Raw genomic sequence first — 18,778 nt, forward strand, 5'->3', positions numbered from 1 at the left:
AGCTCAAAACGCGTTGCACTGCGACGCATTTTGAGCTTGTAGATCAGCTATTTTTGCTATATTTGAAATGAAATCCTGAATATCTTTTTGCTATTTTTTTAATTGGAACCCTGTAAAGTAACATTTTTATTTAATTTCAAATGCATTTAGTTATAGTTATGTTAACTTGTAACTTTATGAACTAAATACAAATGCATAGGACATAAAAAAACATTTTAATGCTAGTAATTAGCTGAAATCAATAATTTATCAATGTTCTGATATTAACCTGCGGGCCGCATTAAGTGATGGTGGGGGCCGCATGTGGCCCCTGGGCCGCCAGTTGCCCATGTATGACGTGAAGCTATATGACATTATAATATGGAGGAACACGCTATTCTTCTTTCCAGTTCTGCTCACCCGCTGGACAGGCGATCTCCCTCACGAACATGGCCACTTGTAGAGGTGCTCCGATCGATCGGCCTCCAAATGATTCGATCGGTGATCGGCAAATTACCCGATCTGGAGAAACCGATCTTTTATACCATTTAAGTGAAGTCAATCAGATATATAGTATAATATCGTTTTGCATCTTTGTGACAGGCCTAAAGAGTAGGTACACACAGCAGGAACAGTTTTGATGTGGGTTTTGACAACTTTGAAAATATTCATGTTCACTTACGCACAGTACCGGTATTGCGTGCGTGCGAAGTTCGAGTCCTAAAACAGGGCTAGGGTACAGCCTTAGTGTGTGTGCGTGCGTGCGTGCGTGCGTGCGTGCGTGCGTGCGTGCGTGCGTGCGCCCTTTACAGTACAGAGAAGCTGTGCTCACAGTCCACACACTGCATTTTCTTCTTTTCAGTACCAACAAAAACTGCTTCTGCTAATGAAGGAGTGTATTTTGTGCCAACCACTGTTTACGTGTGTGTGTGTGTGCGTGTGTGTGTGTGCGTGCATGTGAATTATTTAGCATGCTGGGGAAGTACAGCAGTGTTGACTTATTTAGCCAGGAGATGGAAAGTAGGTTAGAGACACCAACAACCAACCACCACCACCATCTATCTATCTATCTCTCCATCTGCCTGCTCGTCTACCTCAGTGGTTCTCAACCTGTGGGTCGGGATCCCCAGGGGGGTCCCCATAGGAATTTGGATGACGGTGAAGTGACAATTTAACTTTAAGACTGTTTTCATACCTCAACCAAAAAATAAATAAATAATTTATATATATATATATATATATATATATATATATATATATATATATATTTGAGAAAGACCATTACTGCATGAAAAGTAATGAACAAACTATACTATAAAAAGTACTGGTCAAACATTGGCCGAATTGTCAAATAAGAAGGAGGCAAAAGTTGTGAAAATAGCAGATCTAGTGCGAGGCGTTGTGAGCTTGTAGATCTGCTATTTTCACGATATTTACCTGTGGAACCGAGTCGAACCAAGTTCTTGTCAGGGAGGGGGGTCCCCAGTTCAAACATGATTATTTTGGGGGCCACAGCCTGAAAAGGTTGAAACTTGAGAACCACTGGTCTATCTCTCCATCTCTCATTCTCTCCATCTCCAATTCTCTAAATCTCTTCTCTCCATCTCTCCCATCTCTACATCTGTCGCTAGATCAATACTATAGTTTGTTTTTAATTATTTTTTCAAAACATTTTCAAAAAGCATTCCCAAAAAAAGCAAAATTATTCATGAATTGAAAACTAAATTCAATGATTTATTTTCAGCGATTTTGTCACAAAATAAAGGAAAAATCTTAAGAAATGCCATAGGTTAGATTAATGGAAGTAGTAGAAGTAGTGGAAAATAGCTGATCTACAAGCTCACAACTCAGCACGAAGCGATGTGTTGTGAGCTTGTAGATCTGCTGTTTTCATTAGTTTGCGTCCCCTGGAGACATCCAATTTCTATTTTTTCACAGGCTAAAACAATTTTATCCCACAATTTTGTAACCCATTTTTTCACTGAGTGTCGATTATCGAATGTAATCCTGGGCTCTACACTTCCTCTGCCACCCTGGGGAGAGCAACGGACTGACCTCATGCTTCCTTCTATGCATGAGGAGTCCAAGCCGATTCTTTTCACCTGACAGGGTGAAAAGAAGTTTCCCCGGTTGGACGTAGCTTGTGGAATTTAGGGACACGTTATTCCAACCAGTTCCTTTCCCCTCCAGCAGGGGCCCCGGCTGACAAGGGGGAGGTAGTTTAGAGACCAGGATTACTGCATGTTTTTGTGAGGATACCTACCCTAGGAGACACGGTGAGAACATGCTAACCCCACACGGAAAGTCCCTTTCTGCCAACCCCACCTCGGGTATGGGCACTGATGGCGCGGAGAAGAGAACACGCCCACAGCGTCACCCGCGGGAATCGAACCCAGGACCTTCTAGTTGTTCATCTTTCTGTCCGTGGTCTTCCACTAATATCCCTCCTCTATACCTGTTCATCACTCCCTCTGTCCTAGCCTGGAAACCAGACCAAACTGTCACACAAATAATAATAATCCCTGTCGGAGATTGGTCTGGCACTCCTCAGTTAGTTACTTTACACCACTTGCTGACTTGTCACTCTGTGCTGAGAGTAGGAGACAGTGTGTGTTAGAGTTAGATCAGGGGTTCTCAAGTTTTTTGGCTGGGGACCCTGGGAAATGCTTTGGCCATGTCTCGAGACCCCCGCCGCGCTCCCCTCCCCACCCCACCCCAATACAAATAGACCGCTACAATAACCTTAATAATGGAGTAAATATACCACAAATAAATACTGAAACCACATATAATTAAGGAAAGTTTATGTAAACTCTTAATTTCCTTATTCCAGCCATTATGTTGCCAAAAAACTAAACAAAAAAACTTTTAATAATCTGGGGACCCCCCCCCAAAATAATTTGGCGGTTGAGAACCCCTGTGTTAGATGAAGATTGCGTGTGTGTGTGTGTGCGTGCGTGTGTGCGTGCGTGCGTGCATGCGTGCGTGCGTGTGCCAGTTTGGGTCACAGTGAGAATCACTGCTTTATAGAATTAAGTGGCCTCACTTCCTTTCAGTGGGCCAGACTGTGTGTGTGTGTGTGTGTGTAGCTCGTTGTGTCTTGTGTGTGTGTGTGTTTCCTGGTATCCGCTCCACCACAGGAACAAAGCTCCATAGGAAATGTAATTCACATGAGAGCAGAGAAGAGCTAATGCTATTACTACACACACACACACACACACACACACACACACACACACACACACACACACACACACACACACACACACACACACACACACACACACACACACACACACAATCTCTCCCAGTGCCACAGTTAGAGACGAGGCTGTGTGTTTGTGTGTGTGTTATAATGATGTTAGTAATACATAAGAAACAAGGAGAGGAGGGGTGCGTTGACTGCGTTCTCAATATCAGGAACTTCAGCACAGAAAAATACTTTATGGTACCAAAGATAGAGGGAGGGACGGGAGGGGAGCATAGAGGGGAGGGGAGGGACGGGAGGGGAGCATAGAGGGGAGGGGAGGGATGGGAGGGGAGCATAGAGGGGAGGGGAGGGATGGGAGGGGAGCATAGAGGGGAGGGGAGGGATGGGAGGGGAGCATAGAGGGGAGGGGAGGGATGGGAGGGGAGCATAGAGGGGAGGGGAGGGATGGGAGGGGAGCATAGAGGGGAGGGGAGGGATGGGAGGGGAGCATAGAGGGGAGGGGAGGATAGAGGGGAGCATAGAGGGGAGGGGAGGATAGAGGGGAGGGGAGGGATGGGAGGGGAGCATAGAGGGGAGGGGAGGGGGGACTTTCACACGACGCTCAAAACACCCACGCTGACTTTCTCAGAGTTTCGGAGAGAGAGAGAGAGCGACGGAGGGAGAGGGAGAGGGTCTCCCTCTCCCTCCGTCGCTCTCTCTCAGAGATAGTGTGGGAGAGAGAGAGAGAGAGAGAGAGAGAGGGTAATAATAATGATACAACATCCAATTTATGAAGCGCTTTTCTTTGTACTCAAAGAAAGTCGCTTTACAAGGCCGAACAAAAAACAAAAAAAGTTTGTGGAGAGAATAACTATTTAACACCTTTTGTGCCACCGGGTGCTAAGGACGTTTGTAGGCGTCTTTAGGTCCTATTTAACACCTTTTAACCTATTATAGGTCCTATTTAACACCTTTTGTGCCACCGGGTGCTAAGGACGTGTATAGGCGTCTTTAGGTCCTATTTAACACGCCTGGGGTTATTTCATCCAATAAAGCCCATCGATTTATAGCATCGGAGCACATTTAGCGACGGACCAGATGGTATCCCGGATGTAGCTGAAGTAGCTTGATGTAGCCAAAACACTCCCGAGGCGATCGACAACAACGGGAGGTATGATTAATTCTAACGCGACTAGTGACGGGACCGCGATGGGCCGTCTAACCCATAATCTTTGCTTAGAATTGGACGGAATGATTTAGATCAAGAGTTATTCACGTTTTAAGATTTTCGGTCACATCGGCTAAAATGGGGGGGGGGGGGGGATTTTCGATGACGTCCCAACCGGAAATTACATTGAATGTTGCGCAACACTCCCAGCCTGTGGAGCGATGCGATCGGTTTTGATATCAATAAATCTCCGTCCTTTTATCAATCTCCATCCTGAGCGCTGGGCGTTACTAATTGATAGAACGGAGAACTCCGTCCTTGCCGCTCGGGGTGTTAATGATATAAAAACGGGATCACTGTAATCCATTTTTTGACAGCTGCCGTTGCTTGGCCATGCCTTCTTCAGCGCTCCTGGACGGAAGGAATTTAGACCACATTTTCACGACTAATTTTGGACATGAACATCTTCATGACATATGACATATTCAGAAACACTGTCACATATTATACACATAAAGAACCCCAGGAAAGTGTTTCTTGTGTCCCAAACATCATTAAAATAAGATCTGGTTGTAAAAGGGGTGAAGTGGCCCTTTGAAGGTTGGTGAGTGAGAGAGGATGAGAGTGGGAGAAGACGGAGAAGCAGCCATACACACTATTAGGGCTTTTCAGATTGATTGAAATGTAACATCTTTATTTGAATTAATTGTGCAGCACTACTCTCAGGTGAAAATAAGTGGCTGGTGACTGTGTTTGCCAGATAAATGGTAAATGGTACATTTATATAGCGCTTTTATCCAAAGGCACCAACCTGCACATCGGTAGCAATTAGGGGTTCAGACTCTTGCTCAAGGAGACTTCGACAATAGCCTCAGAAACAGAAACCCAGCCGTTTTCATTTCCAGGGAGAAAGAAAAAGTCTGGGGCCGAGTCCACTTCAATATGGCATACAGTAGCGCAAACGTCGATCACTCTCTGCTGATTTCTGATCGTCTGCACCTTTGTTAAATTGACGCACACACACGTACACACACACACGTACACACACACACACACACACACACACACACACACACTCCTCTCTCTCTCTCTCTCTCTCTCTCTCTCTCTCTCTCTCTGTCGCTCTAATTAGTCTCATGTCTAGATCCTGCCGGGGAGTTGCCTATGCCATAGAAAGCAGAGGTGGACCCCAGGCTACTTTGACACTAACTCTGGGGGAGCCCGGGATCGAACTGGGAACCTTGCGGTTGCCATCTGGCCACTCTACCCCTGAGCCACTGCCACCCCTCCTCAGAGAGAGGAGGTGGCATGTTGTGGTTGTCTACAGACACCATCCACAGACAGAGGGGGTTGGCAGCAATGGGGACCGCAGTCAGTACAAAAGGGGGAATTGCCAAGTACTAAATTGCAAAAAAAGAAGGAAGAAAGAAACCACCAGAAACAGTTGTTCAAAGAAAAGGCATAAAAAGTGGTCTGTCTGTCTGACACTCGATACAAGCCGGAGAAATGTAGGGAAGAGAAATAAAGACTTTGAAATCAAGGGAGTTACAGCACACGGGGATCATGGGTTGAAATGAAAACCCTGTGTGTGCGTCACAATCCACAAGCCACTGGGAAACGTTGTATTGCGGTCAACTTTGTGATGGCAGCATGCAGCAGCAGCCAAATGGTGAACCGACATTTAGAGCCACACCGATATGACATGTCTCGTTGTGTTTGCTTACACGTTGGCATTCCGAAGCCCGCTATTCCGAAGCCCGCTATTCCGAAGCCCGCTATTCTGACGAATCGCCATTCAGAGATTTCAGACTCGCCGCATTTACTAACCCTGTCCCTAACCCATAGGTGCCGGAGAGGGGGTCATTTGGGTCTGAATGTCCCCACACTATTGGGGAATGACTGGTCTATTTATTTATTTATTTATTTCCCATTTTTTTTGCACAATCGTCGTTGTGTATTGGCTGCCACTGCATGCTTGCCTCTCACTGCAACGACCATTCTGCCTATAAAAGCCTACCCTACGTGCAACTGCAGTTGCTCTCACTCAGTCAGTCTAGTCTCAACTCTCCATCTCGAATATTGTCCCCCCTCGTTTTACACCCCGACGGCGCCACTGCGGCCTAACCCAGAAATCTAACCGCACGCGGAAGCCACGTAGTCAAAATGGCGGTGCGTCAGTCAGAATGCCACTCGGTCCCCTGTGTGTTTGTACAAACCAACAAAGTATACATTGTGTGTGTGTGTGTGTGTGTGTGTGTGTGTGTGTGTGTGTGTGTGTGTGTGTGTGTGTGTGTGTGTGTGTGTGTGTGTGTGTGTGTGTGTGTGTGTGTGTGTGTGTGTGTGTGTGTGTGTGTGTGTGTGTGTGTGTGTGTGTGTGTGTGTGTGTGTGTGTGTGTGTGTGTGTGTGTGTGTGTGTGTGTGTGTGTGTGTGTGTGTGTGTCCCCACTTTAAGGACGCTCAAGGGGGAAAATGCACTTTTATTACGCAGCCACTACTCTGTGGAATGCCTTCCCTTCAGCCATGAAATGCATTGAAATCCCCAAATTCTCTTGCAAGATTTAAGAATGACCTTAAATGATGCATGGCTCCATCTTCACACTAACTCGTCATAGTTAGATCCTGACCCCCCCTGGATTGTTCTCTTAGGGTACCTCTTGTCCTTTTATATACGGATTTCTGTTTTGTGTTTTCATGGTTGTTTGTACAGTATGTTTTGTGTATTGTTTTATGTCACATGGTGGATTCACAATGGAAACAAGCTTTGGCGTGTATGGTCCACGTTGGCATTTTCTATTAATGTAACTTCTGTCATTTTTTAAACTGCCATTAAAGTATTCCATCTATCCATCCATCCATCCTGTGTGAATCCAACTGAGCTTGTAGGTCTGATATTTTTTTTAAATCGTGAAAATGTGTCGCAAATTTGGAATATATATTTTAACGTTTTTAACTCAAATCTTTGCTTCTGGGAGGGTCTCTGGAACAACATATTTTCAAATTGTTGTCGGCGGCCAATTACATATCATTTTTGGGGTCCTTGACATGAAATATTGAGCACCACTGATACAGAAACATAGGTATTTCAGAAAACTGGAGGATTTAGAAGACGTTTCTTTTATTTCGACGTCGGGCCTAAATGGGTTAAACACTGACTAGCCGCCTAGTCCACCGACCGGAAGTCACGGGTTCACGTTCAGGGTTACTCCAACTGTGTTTGATATCATACACATTTGTCTGAGTCAAACACTAAATCCAACTTCATCTAATGCTTGATTTGATTTTACACATTAGCAGGAAATCCTCACTTCACAGTGAAGTGACTTTAACCTTAGACTCTCGTCGTGCACTCTGTTTATGTAATCATGCTGTTGTTGTGCTACTGGACTTGTCAGTGAGGGCAGGGGGGAGTTGTATGTTCGCAAAATAATTAATGTCCTGGGGGAGGAGGGTCTTGATATAAAAATACATGCAAGTGATCCAGACAGAGTGCAGGGAGAAAGCAGTGGTGGAAAAAGTACTCCCATTTATTTTAACTTGGTATCAATACTTCAATGTAGAAGTACTCTGTTACAAGTAAAAGTCCGGAACTCATTTCGAGTTTTCAGATGTGTAAAGATATTTTGAAAATAGCACATCTACAAGCTCACAATGCGTCGCATCGTGATGCATTGGGAGCTTGTAGATCTGCTATTTTCCGAAATGTATTCAGGGCTGAATACAAGTGGCTAATTTAAAGTTTTGTAACTTTAAATTATAGACGTAGTAGTAGTAGTAATAATGATAATAATAAACTTTATTTATAGAGCACCTTTCATGACATGAGTGCAGCGCAAAGTGCTTTACAAAATAAATAAAGTACAAAAAACTAAACGTATCAAACATAAAAATGGAAGCACAGTCAGTACAAAAAAAATGCTAAAAACATCAGACATGTTGTCTGATGATTTAGCATTTTTTTTTGGAAAAAATAATCAGAGCAAGGTCAGTGAAAAGCTTAAGACAGAGTGGACTGGAGTCGAAGTAAATACTTTTAAAGTATTTGAAATTGTAAATACTCAAAATTGTACAGTACTTAAGTAAATACATTAGTTACAATTAGGGATGTCCCGATAAACTTTTTTCGTTCCCGATCCGATCCCGATACCACAATTTCTGTGTTTTAGCCGAAACGAATACCGATACCAGTGTTGTGATCTCGTGTTATAGCTATCCAGCTATTTATCTCGTGTTGTGTTTATAGCAGACTCCTCACTCATATGTGCACTTGCAGTTTGGGTAACTCGAAAGCAAACTCCACATGCCCCAACATTTTATTTACCTGCCATAGTGTTACTGTCAAACCCCTTACCCCTCTGTCGGATCGGTGGCACTGGCATATTCGCCGATACCGATATGACCCGATATGACAAATAAGGGCCGATACCGATACTTTACCGATACAGTATCGGGACATCTCTAATTAGTTACATTAGTACTATAGCAGGGAAAACATGCACATGTACATATGTTACTATTTTTCTAGCACTCTTTATTCTATCCCTTTGTTTGCTGTGCTTTTTTTGTGTTTTTTGTTGTCTGCAAGGAAGCCAAACAAAAATAAGGTTTACTCTTATGTACCTGTAATGTATACAACCTTGAACCTTGTACTTTCCACCACTGGGAGAAAGTAAGAACACAGAAATGACAAGCTGTCTCTTTCTCCTGTTTTCAGAGGTTTGAACACAGAAATGAAAAGCCGTCTCTCTCTCTGCTGTTGTTTTCAGAGGTTGCGGCGGTTGTCGACCAAATATCGCACGGAGAAGATTTACCCGACCAACGTAGGGGAGAGAGAGGAGAACGTCAAGAAGAACAGATACAAAGACATACTGCCATGTAAGAGCGCACACACACACACGACACACGCACGCACGTCGCACGCACGCACACAGTTCCATGTTTGAACACATGCATGTCACTGACATCTGGTAGATTATAAGAATGCGCATGCATTAACTTAACGTATAATGCCCTATATATTCTCTCTCTCTCTAAATATATATATAAATATATATGATCATTGATCGCTGATAATAGTAATACATACATACATGCAATGCACCGAGTGACTGACCCACGCACGCACGCACGTCGCACGCACGTATACTCAAAGAACAGGTGCAAGCAGTCATGGATGAAACACACACACACACACACACACACACACACAGCGCTCTTAGGAAGTAGTTAATAACCCAACATCTGTCTCTCCCGTCCATCCATCCATCCATCCATCCATCCATCCATCCATACAGGCTTTTAGTGAATGACCTACACACAAGTCAATGGGAGCGACAGATGTACGCATGCATGCACACACAGGAATGAAGATAATGCTGTGCTACATTAACCTCTCTTCACTCCATTTTCACTGAGTTTTTCTCTTGTCCTTGTTTGCTCTCTCTTTCTTTGTGTGTCTTTGTCTCTCTCTGTCTCTCTCTCAGTCGACCACACTAGAGTCAAGCTGACATTAAAATCGACCAATCAGGATACAGATTATGTCAACGCCAACTTCATCAAGGTAAATCCATTGGCCAAATTCCAATACCCCAAATCACTCACACTCGTTCAGTCCAGCGTGGCGGTGTTGCGGTGACCATCTTGTGAACTTCACATAACTTACATGGAGGTCTTTAACACATTGAGAGCGTAAGACGAGTATAACTGTCATATAAATAAATTACGCCGGGTACGGATGACGAGCAGGCTCGTCTTAAGGCGTTTGTCCTCACTAATGTTCATGATAAAATACCACATTTTTGTTCTACTCGGTCTGTGTCTCATAGGAGGTCTGTGTCTCATAGGAGGGCTGTAGGCAGTTCAGAAACTCGTCCACCAGTGACATCATCGTTGGGCAGATTTTTTTAAATAAAATTAAAAATATATATTTAGATTTGTATTATCGTGAGAACGATGGCTTCCATTATCACATTGAACTGTGATCTGAACTGCCCACAGCCCTCCATAAGACACAGACCGAGTAGAAATGAATTGTGGCATTTTATCATGAATGAACATTAGTGAGGACCAATTATATGAAGGGTTGAATAGTGGTGAAGTGGTCCTTTAATGTTGTCTCCTTTTGATGACACGTTTTACGCTGGCTTGAAAACCTCTGAATTTGCACAAATCAAGCTGCTGTACAAAGATTTTTTTTACATTAAATTAAACATCAACACAGTGATTATTAATTAACCACTTCAACACTAGACTTAATTAATTGGATCTGAGTAGGCTCTGTACTTGAACCACTTTTTTCTAGGGGTGGGAAATAAAATTGATTCATAGATTAATCGCGATGCGGACATGAACGATCATGAATCGATTCACAAATGACAAATCAATGGACCCTTATTAATATTTAACTCTTGAGAGCGTAAAGTGAAACCAAATGGAACCTTACGGGTCCATTTGGTTTCATGTAATGCTCTCAAGAGTTAAATGATTGTTAAACATCTGCATTACTTAGTTAAATTACAAGAAGTCTACACAATTAGAGAATGTATAGAACAATTGTTGTTTTGATGAACGTTGGAATTGTGGACAACAAAATATTATTTAGATTTGTGTCTGATCGAGAGGCTAAATCTCATCAAATGGTGGTCCGTGGCTCAAATGCAGAATAATTAATGGGCCCTGATGTGAAAAATGGTTTTATAGTGAACATTTCTTTCTTTGTCTTTCTTTCTTTTGCTGTCCTCTCTCTCTCTCTCTCTCTCTCCCTCCCCCCCCCCCCCCCCCTCCCTCCCTCCCTCCCTCAGGGTATAGACGGACCAGAGGCCTACATAGCCACTCAGGGTCCTCTGCAAAACACGGTGATCGACTTCTGGAGGATGATCTGGGAATATAATGTAGCGGTCAGTATGGGTCAAGAGACACACACACACACACACACAGATTAATTTATCGTCTGAAACACAACCCCAAACTCTTACTTAACTGTGACTGCATACTGACCACTGTTTATTTCTGTCCGCAGGTTATTGTAATGGCCTGTCGAGAGTTTGAGATGGGCAGGGTAAGGCTATGATGTGTGTGTGTGTGTGTGTGTGTGTGGGTGTGGTTGTGCATGTGTGTGTGTGTGTGTGTACACACACATATTGTTTTAATTCCGTAATCTCCTGACAACATACCATGAGGACAGTCTTGAAGAAGAAAGTTTATCTGACGAGGAGCTACAAACCTCTATAATCCCTCTCTCTGAGGCTACAATCACAACCGGATGGCAGTTCATAAAAGGAGAGAGATAGCATACTAGAGCTCTTCACGGGTCCAAAAACAATGGTCCCCAACCCCAAATAAGTCTGTGAAATTTGATCCGATTCAGATCCGTTCCGAAAACATTTTTCTTTTGTTTTTGTTTTTTTAAGATATTCTTTGGGGCTTATTGCCTTTATTGTTTAACAGTAGTTTGACAGGAAAGAGGGAGAGAGATGGGGGGGGGGGGGGGGAAGACACGCAGCAAAGGTTCTCTGGATCGGGACTCGATCCCACGACACTCTGTCACTCCTGGATTACCAGCCTAGGTGCCTGGACGGCTTTTAGAAAAAGTGTGAGCGGTATTTTAACTGTCCGTTGTTGTGTTTTAGAAAAAGTGTGAGCGGTATTTTAACAGTCCGTTGTGTTTTAGAAAAAGTGTGAGTGGTATTTTAACTGTCCGTTGTTGTGTTTTAGAAAAAGTGTGAGCGGTATTTTCCCATGATGGGAGACGAGGCCGTGACGTTTGGCTCCTTCACAATATCCTGTGTAAGTATGAGCGTGTTATGTACACACACACACACACACACACACACACACACACACACACACACACACACACACACACACACACACACGCGCATACGCACGCACACATCCAGAAGCAAGACATGCACAAGTTAGAGTGCGTGCATGTGTCGATGTCTGTGTTTTTAAGGTTTGTGTGCATTCAGTCTTATCAGCAGCAGACATCATGGACATTAATAGTCCCTGCTAATTCCTCTTTTAGCCATTGTCTCTCTTTTAAGCTAGTCCACCATGCCAATGGTTTGAAACACAACTAGTCGCAACCTGCAAAGAGGTGCATGCGTGGTCTCAATTGAACCGTTGCAGTTTTGGGATTCTGTTGCAAGTGGTGGCAGTTCCAACTTGTTACGTTGCGAATCACTGCTGTCGGACTGGGCTAGACAATATTAATCTCAGCTTCAGCTTGTTATTCAATTGATCTTTTATTTAATTTATCGTTTTTTAATTTAATTTTTAAAAGAATCTTGTTTCCACCTGTCTTTCTCTCTGTCTCTTCCCCAAGTTAGGGAGTGCATGATAATCATTGATATGGTGGTTTGGTTCGGTTTCTACTTTGTCATATAAATCAATCAATCAATCTCTCTCTCTCTCTCTCTCTCTCTCTCTCTCTCTCTCTCTCTCTCTCTCTCTCTCTCTCTCTCTCCCCCCCCCCCCCCCCCCCCGCCCTCCCCCCCAGGAGTCGGAGCAGGCCAGGACAGACTACTTCATCAGGACTCTGGTGGTTGAACTTGACAATGTAAGTTCTCTCAAAACTGATGGATTCCACAACGATGATGATAAATGTTAGGGAGAGGATATACTGCCTCCCCCTGGTCAGCCGGGGAGCCCGATGGAGGGGAAAGGAACTGGTTGGATGATCCTACCGGGGAAACTTCCCCCCTGTCAGGTGAAAAGAAGCAGCCTGCTCACTCCTCATGCATTGAAGAAGGCATGAGCTCAGTTCGGGGCTCTCCCCAGGTTGGCAGAGGGAGTGTAGCGCCCACGATTACAGTTTAGGCAATTGGCACCGGGTGAAAAAAAATGGGTTTAAAAATCGGGGGATAAAAAAATGTAGAGAAAAAATAGAAGATGGCCCCTACTTTATTTGTCATATAAAACTGTCTGTCTCTGTCTCTGTCTCTGTCTCTCTCTCTCTCTCTCTCTCTCTCTCTTTCTCTCTCTCTCTCTCTCTCTCTAGGAATCTCGTAGACTGACTCAGTTCCATTATATGAACTGGCCTGACCATGACGTCCCCTCGTCCTTCGACTCCATATTGGATATGATCGCTCTGATGAGAGAGTACCAGGAGAATGACCACGTTCCTATATGTGTGCACTGCAGGTTGGTCACACACACACACACACACACACACACACACACACACAGGAGAATGACCACGCTCCTATATTTCACTGCAGGTGGTGCTCGCACGCGCGCGCACACACACACACACACACACACACACACACACACACACACACACACACACACACACACACACACACACACACACACACACACACACACACACACACACACACACACACACACACACACAGGAGAATGACCACGCTCCTATATTTCACTGCAGGTGGTGCTCACACACACACACACACACACACACACACACACACACACACACACACACACACACACACACACACACACACGACTTGAGCAAGACTCTTGCTCAAGTCAGTAGGAAACCGATGGATTGTGCAGTCCAAGTAGGGAAGGAGACATTACCCCAGGTGAAAGAGTTTAAGTATCACGGGGTCTTGTTCACGAGTGAGGGGAGGATGGAGATCAGCCAGAGAATCGGAGCAGCAGGGGTGGTGTTGTGACGAAAAGAGAGCTGAGCCAGAAGGCAAAGCTCTGTCTACCGAGCAATCTTCGTTCCTACTCTCACCTATTGTCATGAAGTGTTGGTTGCATGACCGAAAGAATAAGGTCGCGAATACAAGCGGCCGAAATTAGTTTTCTTCTACGGGTGGCTGGCATCTCCCTTAGAGATAGGAGTGCGAAGTTCAGTCACGCGTGAGAGACTCTGCGTAGAGTCGCTGCTTCTTTGCCTGGAACGAAGCCAGCTTAGGTGGTTCGGGCATCTGGTTAGGATGCCTCTCGGGCGTCTCCCTAGGGAGGTCCTCGAGGCATGTCCCACTGGGAGGAGACCCCCGGGCAAACCAAGGATGAGATGGAGGGATTTCATCGACTCACTGGTCTGGGAACGCCTCGGGATCCCCCAGGAGGAAGTTACTAATGTTGCTCTGGAGAGGGAAGTCTGGAGCTCTCAAGGACACTTCTACACTAACTCTGGGGGAGCCCACAGGGATCAAACTGGGAACCTCACGGTTCCCATCCGGCTGCTCTACCGGCCACTCTACCCCTGAGCCACTGCTGCCCCCGTGTGTGTGTTGTCAGACATGTGTACTGTAAGTGTATACGTGTTTAAACCTAAACTGTGTGTGTGTGTGTGTGTGTGTGTGTGTGTGTGTGTGTGTGTGTGTGTGTGTGTGTGTGTGTGTGTGTGTGTGTGTGTGTGTGTGTGTGTGTGTGTGTGTGTGTGTGTGTGTGTGTGTGTGTGTGTGTGTGTGTGTGTGTGTGTGCGCGCAGTGCAGGCTGTGGGAGGACGGGTGCAATCTGTGCTATCGACTACACATGGAACCTGCTGAAAGCTGCGGTATGACACACACACAGATTAATTGTTTCACACAAACACTGTGAGTCCAGGCTTGATTAAAAATCTGACCCGTTTTCCTTTTTGTAGAAGATTCCAGAAGACTTCAACGTGTTCAACTTGATCCAGGAGATGAGAACACAGAGGCATTCTGCAGTCCAGACTAAGGTCTGATCCTACGACGTTTTAAAGCAGTGGTTCCCAAACCTTTTGGCCCGTGACCCTTGGGACCCAAACTACTGAATATAGTAGAGCTACAAGCTCTGCTATATTCACTAGTTTGGGTCCCGGGCAAACATCTAATTTGTCTTTTGGGTCACGGGCCAAAAAGTCTGGGAACCACTGCTCCATAGGAACAATATGAGTTGGTTCACATTGTGTAGTAACTGGTTGTTATTTTGTGTCTCCATAGGAACAATATGAGTTGGTTCACATTGTGTAGTAACTGGTTGTTATTTTGTGTCTCCATAGGAACAATATGAGTTGGTTCACATTGTGTAGTAACTGGTTGTTATTTTGTGTCTCCATAGGAACAATATGAGTTGGTTCACATTGTGTAGTAACTGGTTGTTATTTTGTGTCTCCATAGGAACAATATGAGTTGGTTCACAGAGCCATAGCTCAGCTGTTTGAGAAACAACTGCTGGTTCTGGAGGGCCCGACCAGCACGCAGATACATGACGTCATGGTACAGTACACGGCTACACGCACCCATACGGGTCCATTTGGTTTCATTTTACGCTCTCTAGAGTTAAGTTATTGTTAAAACATCTACATTACTTAACACCCTGAGCGGCATAAGCGGAGGTCTCCGTCCTATCAAATAGTTACGCTCAGGACGGAGATTAATCACAGGACGGAACATTATTGATATAACCGAGCGCAACGCTCCACAGGCTGGGAGCGCCTGTTGGGCAACATTCGATGTAATTTCCGGTTGGGACGTCATCCAAAGTGATCCATTTTAGTGGATGAGATCGAAAATCTTAAAACGTGAATAACTTGATCTAAATCAATCTGTCCAATTCTAACCAAAGATTATGTTTTTGACGGCCCATTGCGGTCCCGTCACTAGTCGCGTTAGAAGTAATCATACCTCCTGTTGTTGTCGATCGCCTCGGGAGTGTTTTGGCTACATCTAGCTATACTTCAGCTACATTCAAGATGGCGCCTGGTGCACCTTGAAATGCGCTCCGTAGCTGCAAATCGCTGGGCGCCCTGATTTAATGGTCCTAAATACCAACGGGCGTTCGGCGTGTTAATTTACAAGCAGCAGAATGTAGAAGAATTGTCATTTTGATCAACGTTCGCCTGTTATCTCTCCTAATGGCACCAACATCCATACAGCATAAATGTCATCAGTGGTCATGTGCTCATGGTGGTCCATGGCTCAAATGCTGAATAAATAATGGACCTTGAAATGAAAAGGGTTGAAAGCCACTGTTTTAAAACTATGATGAAATAAAAAATTTCACTGACGAAAACTTAATAACAATTACGCTATGATGACAAAGACTAATTGTATTGTCAATTTCGTCAACAAATAAAAACGAGACTAGACGATGTTAGGGAGAGTCATTTCACGCTTGGCTTCACACTGAAAATGGCTGATCTACAAGCTCATGACGCATTGTGAGAGACAGGGAGGGAGAGAGGGAGGTTTGGCTGTCTTCCAGCAGCCGTCTTCCTGTTTAGGAAGCGACAATGACATCATCGTACTCCCACAATGCATTTGGACCCTGAGAATAATGGCGGTTTCATCATGGAAAGAGAAGCCACCATGCTCTCGCACGCACGCACGCACGCACGCACGCACGCACGCGCACACATATACGCACGCACGCACGAGCGCACGCACAAACGCATGCACGCACGCACACGGTCTGTAGTGATTCAGTTAAAGCAGCACTCCCCCTTTGACTCTGAGTCAGTCAGCCATTGTTAGTGACTAAGATAGACTGGAAATGCTCTTAATGACAGCGCTAACAATAGACCCCCCCCCCCCACACACACACACACACACACACACACAGGCCCAAGCCAAACCTAATTTGACCCTACGTTGTTGTTATCTGAACTGAATTTGTGTTCCTGATCAGACTATTGCACATGCACGCAAGCCCACACACACTGGACTGAATGAGTATTTTGTGAATTCCCTCAGCTATGTCTTCGGTTCAGGAACAGACCAGTGGATACAGATGAGAGACAGGCAGAGATATTATAGACATGGATGCTTTATTTTTGTTAATAGAATTTTAAACTGTGTGTGTGTGTGTGTGTGTGTCTGTGTGTCTGTGTGTCTGTCTGTCTGTCTGTCCGTCCAGGATGAGAGCAGTCCAGACAAGGCAAGCCACCCATCAGACGAGGAGAGATTGGACACACCACCTCCGAAACCTCCCCGTATACGCAGGTAGGTCATATCTGGTCAATGGGATTTCTCTATCGACAAGGTCTGTAGAGGGCGCAGTGGAGTAACTAAAACATGTTTTTTTCTTTCTTCGGGTGAAATACTATCTTTTCTGGCCAAAACGTGCATTCTATACGTGCCGTGGGGGGCTCAGTGTGGGTCCACTAGGGAAAGTAGGCTTTAGAGTCCACAAAACCGTCTTTGTATTGTTGATTAGTGAAAGTGTTGACCTGAGGAAGAAGTTGAAATAATTGAGGATCTGACTATAAAGCAGTTTTTACATTTCTTTTTCTTTTTTGTATGTTTTTTTTGTGGCTTTCGCCTTTATTTTATATTTTGTATGGAGGGACAGACAGTAGGCTGACAGGAAATGGGGAGAGAGATGGGGGGATGACATGCAGTAAAGGCCGTCAGGATCGGGAGTCAAGCCCACAGCACACTGCCAGACTGGATTACCAGCCAAGGTGCCTGGACCACTGAGCCATGGCCCAGGCCCAGTGTTTACATTTTGACAGCAAATTTTACTTAATTTAGTCACATTTTAGTCACCTGGAATGTTGTAGTGTTAGTCTAGTTTTAGTAGACTAAATATCATAAGATTTTAGTCGACTAAATCTGCAGTTGATTTTGTCGACTAAAATCTATTTTGGCGGGCCGTTGTCGTAATGGCTGATTTTACACCAAACATTTTAATCTTTTTTTTTTTTTTTTGTTGATAAAATTGTATTATATATAAAATATATTTAGTCTTACTTTTAGTCATCATAGCTTAGTTTTCATTTAGTTTTCGGCAGTGAAAATAGGTTGTCGACAAACATTTCTCGTCATGAAGTCAGACTTATTTCCTTAGTGATCCTCATGGTGTACAAAATGACATGGGAAGCTGGGCATAGATGTCATTTCATCCGTGTATCGGAGCTGGCGTCGTCGTCCTCGACCGTCCCCAAGACAGCTCAACTCAACTCAAACTATGAGTTGAGTTGATCTGTCCCCCCTGCCCTACTGTAGAAATGTGTGTGTGTCACTCTCTTTCAGTCTGTCTCACCACCTAACGCCCCCCCACCCACCCTACAGTATAGAAATGATGACAGTAGGGTCTATTTATATCCACATAGTGTGCATTCCACTGGCCTCACTCCCCCTGGCTCTATGGAATGGAGTAGGCGTGTGTAGGAGGATGTTTTTTCTCTCTGTGTGCGTGTGCGTGTGTGTGTGTGTGTATACATGTTCATGCGTGCGTGCGTGCATGTGCATATTTGGGGGGATGGGAGCGTTTTTGGTGTGTGCGTGTGACACGGCTGAAATTCCACTGCGGCTGGCTGGCATCAAAGTCACGCACAGTGAGTCACGACGGGTGTCATGGACAATCAGACACATGCCCCACATACTGTCTGTCCCACTGTGACTGCATGTGTCCGTCCACTCCACAGTTAAACCCTGAAGTTCTCAGCATTCGCGTGTAAATCATCATCCGCCTATAAGCAATCTTTTGACTGGTGATTGAGTAGTGTAAGCAATTATAGAGCATGTGTAAATGTTTACGAACGCTTCTGT

The 18,778-nt window shown here is 44.7% G+C and overlaps 1 protein-coding gene across 2 annotated transcripts in view; it reads left to right on the forward strand.

The window, feature by feature from the left end:
* The window catches only part of LOC306916432 (tyrosine-protein phosphatase non-receptor type 12-like), a 52,165-nt gene that overhangs the window by 11,699 nt on the left and 21,688 nt on the right, over positions 1 to 18,778 (forward strand). For both annotated transcript variants that reach the window (XM_079494282.1, XM_079494281.1), the window contains exons 2-12: positions 9,101 to 9,209; positions 9,818 to 9,894; positions 11,135 to 11,230; positions 11,353 to 11,391; positions 12,048 to 12,119; positions 12,835 to 12,894; positions 13,336 to 13,478; positions 14,751 to 14,817; positions 14,905 to 14,982; positions 15,404 to 15,502; positions 17,142 to 17,227. In XM_079494282.1, the coding sequence (XP_079350408.1) occupies positions 9,101 to 9,209; positions 9,818 to 9,894; positions 11,135 to 11,230; positions 11,353 to 11,391; positions 12,048 to 12,119; positions 12,835 to 12,894; positions 13,336 to 13,478; positions 14,751 to 14,817; positions 14,905 to 14,982; positions 15,404 to 15,502; positions 17,142 to 17,227 (926 nt within the window). The remainder of the gene's footprint in view (positions 1 to 9,100; positions 9,210 to 9,817; positions 9,895 to 11,134; positions 11,231 to 11,352; positions 11,392 to 12,047; positions 12,120 to 12,834; positions 12,895 to 13,335; positions 13,479 to 14,750; positions 14,818 to 14,904; positions 14,983 to 15,403; positions 15,503 to 17,141; positions 17,228 to 18,778) is intronic.

The sequence above is a fragment of the Electrona antarctica genome, assembly GCF_951216825.1.
Source record: "Electrona antarctica genome assembly, chromosome: 23".
NCBI classification, from domain to species: Eukaryota; Metazoa; Chordata; class Actinopteri; order Myctophiformes; family Myctophidae; genus Electrona; species Electrona antarctica.